Here is an 8,378-nt window from a genome sequence, read left to right as displayed (position 1 = left end):
CCTTTTATTTTTCATCCCTCTGACTTTCTCACCAAGCACACCATGTACTATAGAATTTGAACACTTTACTCAAGTGTTTTAATAATTAAAAAAAAGGCAGAAAACTGCACCTTCTGTTACAAATACTGTAAAGCCATGGCTCTAAAAAATTTTCCCCTCCTGACATTTTCAGCTTCATGCTGAATTTCTTCATTATTATTGGAATTGAGTTCCAACTGTCCTATCAGGTGTATGGCCAACTGTCTGCGGTCAACCTCCCCACGACGGGCATGAAGATTTATCAGATATTCCAGAAGAGTCACATCCCAAATGCAGGGATAAAAGGTGTCGCAGCTGTCATTACAGATCTTCTCTCCCAGAGATTTAAAAATGGCAGAATAGGCTGGATCTTCCACACACTGTCCGAGAACAGCTGCCTGAAAGAAATTCTGGCAGTCAGTGAACGTAGAAAAAAAAAATGTCTATTCAGCAAAGCTAACTCACCTGAGTGTGACACTGGAGTTTGGTGCAACAGTGGATCATGTGTTTGTACTGAGCATCGTCAAAGAGTGCTCGTGGCAGGGGCTGGCTGAAGTAGTCACTACTGACCATGGCCGCTGAAAGGTAATACTTGGTGGCAGCAGCGTGATGACCCCGAACTGAAAGAAATTGGGCAGAATTCAATAAGATCAGTTATATAAAGTACCTGAAAATGTTATTTACCAAATTAAGACAAAAGCATAAACAAAAAAAACTGAAAAGCATCTCCCGTTTCCAGGCATTGACATCCTCCATCACCATTGAATGACAATGAAGATGTCCACTGGGAATCTGTCAGTTTTATTTTTCATTTAACAGATTATTTGTTCTCTCGTTACTGTTCAAATCTTAAAGTGTGAAGTAACAACAGATTTCCAATTGCAGTAGAAGGAAATGTATGGTTTGGAATTAAATGTAATTTCTATAGTCACTCCACACTGAGGAAATTAAGCTTAGTACTCACATGTGAAAATGGTCAACAGAAAACATTGATAGAATGACCGTAGGCTTTCACTTTTGCTGGTGATGGTGTTTTGTCATCACTTAGTATTTCATAGGCTTCACCAGCAAAAGTTCAAAATTTTCAATTTTCCCATGGCAGAAGGGGGAATGGATAAAAAATAGACCAATAGGAAGGCTGTTTAGAAATTATGTCAAACATCATGTGGGATGATAGTGTTGTTCTGTTGAATGGCCGAAGCTCACAGAATGGGGGGAGTAAGACCGATAAGGATTTTTCAAACAAAAAAAAACGACAAATATGGTGATTATTAAATTTAATAACATTATACATATATTGAGGTTTACACGTCGTGATAGTACCAAACAAATCCCTCCACCGGCTGGATGATGGGTTAACCAAGTACAATTGATAATCTAAGTCTAATACTAAGCCTAATACTAAATATTAAAATTATGATTAAATCTATTTACAAAAATTACACTGACAGAACGTACGATGATCGATTGCTGGCAATTCTCTCAACGAATGTAGAAAATAACTATAGATCGGCAATAATCGTCTCTAAAGGAGATATATATTATAACAGTCGTGAGTCCACACGATGTTTTCGTCTCGATGACGATGGATTGCTTTTTCTGTCGTTCACTACTCAGAACCTCGCTACATTAGAATTTCCTCCCTCCTTACCTCCTTCCCATAGAGTCCATTGAAGTTCTTCCTATGAAGACCAATCCATCAGAAGAAAAAGAATCCTCTAGCATGGCGTTCCCACAATTTATATACCGTGCCAATGGAACAAACAAGACACGTGAGCCATACGTCACAAACATAGTCCAATCACGATGAAACAAAAACGGTAAAACCCGGCACGTGACAAATGGAACTAAGTATAATAATACTAGTACGCAACTAGACGGTAAATTCCGATACGGAGTTTACCAAAGGAATAAACAAACCTAGTGTCATAACACTACAATAGTATTTGAACTATGGAAGTTGACATGGATAAGAAACATTATTTACATACTAATACATTAATATACACTCATTGCCATAAGTCTCAAGCAGATATGGAAATGATTAGAGATACTGCATGATGGCTCATTCTGTAATGCCAACAGAAGACATTAAAGTGTTCTCCTTGGCCTTTAAAAAAGTGTGCAAAGGCATCCTATCTGTAATTTATCTGTTGCAGAGGGACACTATATCACTAGAGGTGTCTTTACGTCGCAATTGAAGACCATGTGAACAACTCACCAAGTTTGAGAGGGGAAGAATCATCGGACTGAGAAAAGCTGGATGTCATCTTGCTGAATAGCCCACCACCTAGGCCATTTTGACAACACTGAGGTGGTGTTAGGACCAGTGGATGAGAGAGAACTCACACACCTGGTGCCCAGGGGCCGTATTCTGGTCACTTATCTCGTCTATTCTTTCAAGGACGGATGACGTCAAAACGAGAGATGAAATTTGTCTCTCAGAGGCTGTGGCGATTCTGGTCACTTTTAGCAATCTTGTCTTTACTGTTGATGTCACAATTCTACTAGGTTGATTATACATGTTCGGGTTATCTGTGCATGCAACATAGTATAAAATTTTAACCAATCAAATTGTAAAATTTTCAAAAATGCACAGTATGTAATTATAGATCACATGTGAAGGAAAGCACATAATTTAGACGAAGATATGTTTTTTGTTTTATAACGTTTTTACAGATTGTAATGCCAATTTGTCTCTTAACAAATAAAAATTTTAATAACTTAAGTTAGAAAAGTGTGCATACTTAGATATTTTTCGAAATATTACCATCTAATTTCTCCTTAACTATCTAAGTTAGATTAATATCATATTCAATAGTTCATTAATTAATGTAGGATAATTAAAAAACTGAAATCAATGGCATTTCCAAATATGCACTGAAAAAAAAATCAGAAGCATTTTCTCTCTCAAAATATTGTTTCCTGAGATAGAGATGTTCTCTAATATGATTATACTGCACGAGTAGCACCCAATCGTCCATATTGGATATGATGAAATCTAGGCAAAAGACATAAGACCAGTTGAAAGACAACCAGCCACTTGTCTCTGCAAAACGAGAGCATCTTCAACAGAAGAAGAAGTCCAGAATTGCATTTGGAGAGACGTGATGATCTCTCAAGATGTAAACAAATGATTAGCCAATTAGTGACCGACTTATGAGAGATGAGAGACCAGAGACAATGACCAGAATACAGCCCCAGATCCTCTGACAACTATACACACAGCTGACCATATCGTTGTCCGCCATCTGGACACAAGTGGTGCCATCATTACAGGCCCGTGTCTATCTGTACCATTTTGAGGCACCTGGGAGAGGAACATTTTTAAGTATGGAGACCATTATGTGTGCTGCCAATGACACCATCCACAGTCACCTCCATTTGGAGAAGCATCTCCCCCAACAAGACTGGACCATAATGAAATGGAACTGTTTAAGTTCTCTTTGCTCTATGTTTCAGGCAGAACTCCTTGCAATTCTTTGTGCAATTGAATGGAGTGGAAGCATCTATAATAACAAAAACTTCACAATCATCTTAAAGCATCAATGCAGAAGCACTGTCCATTAAGAAGAGAAGCCTTTACCCAATAATTGCTCAGAACTCAGATTCTTCACTGCTTAAAAAAGTTCAACCAATAACTACTACTTTAAGTGGATACAGTCACACACAAGCATTATTGGCAACAAGAGAGCTGATTCTCTCACTAAGGATGCAGCCAGGGATAACACTCTTTCCATTTCATACAAAACATCCCTAAAGGTTCTGAAGGGAATTCTGTGGAATGAATTTATTAAAAAATGGCAGCAGGAATGGGATGAGAAAAACTCCTCTATCACACAGTTTCTTTCTCAACATATACAAGTATATTACAAGCAAATGGATTATAAAATTGTACACTAAATTGATCAATTTGAGTTGAATTTCCTGTGATTAGTATAAGTTCTTCCTGGGCAACAACAATATCGGTACCTACTGTGATAGAATTGATGGTGTGGCTCCTATTAAATATTTGAATGCCCAATGACTAAGGCAGAGAAACTTGAACTTAAACTGTTCATTGTTAAAAATGATGGAAACTGGCCCTGCAAGTGCTGGGAGCTAATTAGTAATCAGGAGACCTTTTTGTCGTTTCAGAGGCTTATGAAAAAATACTTTAACATTACACCTGTTTGTTAAACACAAAGTAACTCCTTTGCTGAATGTCATGACTTCTGCATGTAAATCAACATTTCACATTTGTAAACACTTTCTTTTGTTATGTTTGCATGCTCTGCATTTGGTTTATGAAAGCTCACTTTTGTTAAAATCACACAAACTGATGCAATCTGGTTTTCTTGTAAGCTTATTTTATGTACAGTACCATCACGTTCTCTTTTGTACAGTTTTTTCTATGCCTGTTTGTGCAATGCAGCATTAGGTTATGTACATTAGGTTTTTTATTTCATTTTATATAATGTTAATAAAACTAATGAAATAAAAAAAGTGAATGGACTAGAACTGGGTCATCTACAGTGACAAATCTAGTTTTGGTTTCAGCAGTGTTCATGTTTAGAGGACCCATAGTGAACACATCAATTCTACATAAGCTGTGGAATAGCACACCTCCCTACAGCTGGTGTGATGGTCTGGCCTGCCATTACAATCATATCAGTAGTGATCCAAGGGACTGACAGCCCAGTGGTATGTTAGTGACATCCTGCAGCTGTATGTGTTGCCTATCATGGCAGGGCTCCCAAGAGCCATTCTCCAACAGGACAATGCTCAATCACACATAGCAAGGGTGTCACATGACTGCCTCTGCCACATTGTCACACTTCCCTGGCCTGCCTAGTCTCCTGATTTGTCACCAATTGAACATGTCTGTGATCACCTGGGATGCCAAGTTAGACAGCCTAGAAGTTTGGCTAAACTAGAGGACCACTTGCAACAACTGTAAACTGAAATGCCACATGATATCATACAGCACCTGTATGCCTCCAAGATGCCCATATTACATCGTATAGTCATACTAGAGATGGCCTAACAGGGTATAGAACCTCCTTTCATTTGTAGTTTTTACTGCAATAAATGATCCTTTTGCTTTCATTTTGTAATCACTTACTTATATCACTGTTACACTCAAACGTGTACAATTTCATTTGATTCTGACAACTCCTTGGTGTGCTAATTTTTACAGCAACGAATATATTTTATTCATATGATATATTACTATTGAAATTAAATGTTAAAGTGAAATCACAACACTATGAAGGAATGTGCATAACCACATGCACATCGCAGGACCAATAGTGATTAAAAGAACAGATATGCAACAGACACCTGTTTATTCAGTAATGAATATAGCAGTTATACAGGCTGCTATATGGCAAGGCATACTCTCAATGAAGTAATTAATGCTTACCTGTAGTATCTCTTGCCAAGGTGTTCTACTGCTGTGCATATGTTGTCTACAATATATGGTGGTGTTCCCTGGTGTACCTCACATCAGATGAGGACCCATGAGTTTTCAACGAGAGATAGCTCTGATGAGACTGCTGGCCAGGGAAGATGTAAATTCTGTTCAGACTGGTGAGAGTTCACTGTGCAGTCGGGCATTGTCTTGCTGGAATATCGTGTCAGGTGTGGCCTGCACTAGTGGCTGAACCACAAGCCCCACAATTTGTGTGACATACTGGTCCATTGCCAGAGTACTGTAAATGTGCACCAGATCTGCCTACTGATGAAACATGTCACACATCACTGGATGGTGTTCAGGTCATGTCCAATATGGATGGCAACTATGCACATCGACAAACCAAGATTGAGCAGCTCTAGGATACAATCTCATTCCCCATTTGTTCACCAGTGGTATTCAGCTCTCTGTCATCTCTGAGGCATTTTCTATGCTTATTCAAAACTTCAGCTGCTGTGAACTTTTGCCAATAGCATTTATGGCCCAAGCAGTTGCTGGTCTTTATAGCCTGACACTGGGTACCAAGTGACAAACACATATGCAAACTTAATCATTTGCATATCTGTCATCTCTACCAATCCTGCAATTTGCAGGCAGCTATGCATTCCTTCATGATGTGGTTTCACTTTTGAGGAGCATAGATGTACCTACTGCATAAAGTATTCAAAATCATGTAATTGTAATTAGGAATATGAAATATTTTGGTACCCAAACTTCAAAACTATTTTTAAATATTTTCTTACTCAAATTTGTCACTTGTGGTTTTTTTTATTTGTGATAAACTTTCTAAGTTTGCTTATGATCTAAACTGATATAACAAAGCAATCCCAATCAGCACCACTTTTGACTACTGGCAGATGGTAAGTGTTTCAACTGTAGAGTAATTTCTGCATGTGAGTACTAGGCTTTATGGATGGTCACAACACAGGCAATGGTACTTACCATACATAAAGTCGCCTCTGGTTTTTAACCAAGAAGAGTGAGTGGGATGAATGGTTAGTGCATGTCCCAGTACTTCATGCAGAGCATCACCAACTGCTTGCACACTAAACGTGCTTGAACTAAAATTCAGAAATAAATAAATTCATTTTATTGAAAGACAAATAAATAGAAATGGAAGGAAATGACTTGAGTCCCAAAACTCACTTGCTGACGACGGCGGGCCACAATGCTGAATACTCTAAAAATATTTCGCCATTGGAATTATCCTGGAAAATAGATTTTAATACATAAATAGTGCCTTAAAGTAAACACCAAAAACAAAATGCTTAGCAATTTACCTTCAGTATATTGTATAACTTGGAAAGACACGAGATTACCACTGTTAAAACCAGAGTATCCTGAAAAACAAAAGCAGTGCATTGGGAGGGTTAAACATTTGTTTTGTATCACTCAGACAAAAATGCTTAAAGTACAAATGAAATTTAAAAATATATGTATTAAGCAGAGAACAAAATTAGGAAAAACTTACCACCAGTTTTCCAGTGAAATGAAGAAAATGAGACCTGTTTATCAAAATACAAAAATAATATTGTTCATTTATGTAGAAATTGACAAATTTATAATAGTAATATTTAGAAATTTCTATCTAATTTACTTAAAAAAAAATATTAAGATAAACGAGCTCAGGTATGAACCTTCTTTGAGCCCAGGCCAACACCAATGGGTAGCAAAACTAACACCACAGTCAACACAGACTGCTAAGGATGTCATATAAATTGGAGTCAGGGTGCCGACTGACAACTGAATGAAATTGCTAGACTGTCCTGCAGTTAAAAGTATTTACCACAGTGTAGACAGACATAGAATTCCAAAAAAAAAAAAAAAAAAAAAAAGTTCCACCTGGATACTAACCATTACCTTAGTTTTTTCACCAGCAGGCATTGGTATCAAAGACTGGTTTCCATCTGGTCAAAAAATGTGCCAGAAATGAAGGCTGCACTGCTTCTTGCAGAAGTTTATCTCAAACTTTATCTTTAGGCCAACAGAAACGTTCCATCTGAAAGTTTCTGTTAGCCTAAAGATAAAGATTGAATAATATATAAACATTCCTTGGTTTATACCATCTTTGTGTATGATTACCATCTTTCCCTGCTTCTGATGATTTGGAAATACACCAAATATTAAACATGCATTATATAACTCATGTAAATGCCCCATAAGAAGATCAGAAGCATTGTGTAACATCGTATGTGATCTCACCATACCAGGGGCTCTTCTCCCCTGGATGCTCTTATCACATCAACCACCTCATTTAGACTTATACCATCAGTATACCTTGTACAGATATCTCTTGATTAATGCAATTAATTAATCCCTCAATGTAACTGTGTATATCAAAACTGTGCTAATCAAATCTATGTTAAGTAAAGACAGCTGATAAAGCTGTGTATATAAAGGGATTGCCATAATTAATTTTCTGCATTAATCAAATTCATACGTTAGGCAAGGAATACCTATATTACAATACTCTCTTGCATCCTTCCTTATACTATTATGCATCATCATCTCATTCTGTTCCTCATTATCCAGAAACAGGGAATTTAATAAATATTTTACTAGCAAAGACCAATTATTGATTTGCTCACCATCATGACATACTGATGTCAGAATCTGTTGTTTCGTAACCCTTTTAGTTAATATTTTATATGGTATGCCCCCGAGATCTCTGGCTTTCCACAAACCTATGCCAGTTTTCCATCTTTATTTCATTTCCCTTAATTGCTCAAGTATATCCATATTAAACACCCTTTGATAACACATTCTACTCTTCTTTGCTTTTTAAGAGTTTCCAACTCATCACACCACCATATAGGAGTACTATCACTTGTTAACTGTACAGGTGAAGCAGCCTTTAATGGTACACCAATGCTACCTTAGATGTACAGTACATACAATACCTAAT

The 8,378-nt window shown here is 37.2% G+C and overlaps 1 protein-coding gene across 1 annotated transcript in view; it reads right to left on the bottom strand.

The window, feature by feature from the left end:
• Positions 1-45: 45 nt before the first annotated feature.
• The window catches only part of IntS8 (integrator complex subunit 8), a 50,386-nt gene continuing 42,053 nt past the window's right edge, over positions 46-8,378 (bottom strand). The window contains exons 20-25 of the mRNA XM_067288956.1: positions 6,945-6,978; positions 6,754-6,813; positions 6,620-6,681; positions 6,416-6,534; positions 484-638; positions 46-416 (exon numbers count right to left, since the gene is read on the bottom strand). Of these exons, the coding sequence (XP_067145057.1) occupies positions 117-416; positions 484-638; positions 6,416-6,534; positions 6,620-6,681; positions 6,754-6,813; positions 6,945-6,978 (730 nt within the window). The 3' untranslated portion in view covers positions 46-116. The remainder of the gene's footprint in view (positions 417-483; positions 639-6,415; positions 6,535-6,619; positions 6,682-6,753; positions 6,814-6,944; positions 6,979-8,378) is intronic.

The sequence above is a fragment of the Centruroides vittatus genome, unplaced genomic scaffold, assembly GCF_030686945.1.
Source record: "Centruroides vittatus isolate TY-2023 unplaced genomic scaffold, ASM3068694v2 scaffold_944, whole genome shotgun sequence".
NCBI lineage: Eukaryota > Metazoa > Arthropoda > Arachnida > Scorpiones > Buthidae > Centruroides > Centruroides vittatus.
Note: the sequence above shows the minus strand (reverse complement) of the source record. Positions and strands in the feature narration are given on the sequence as shown.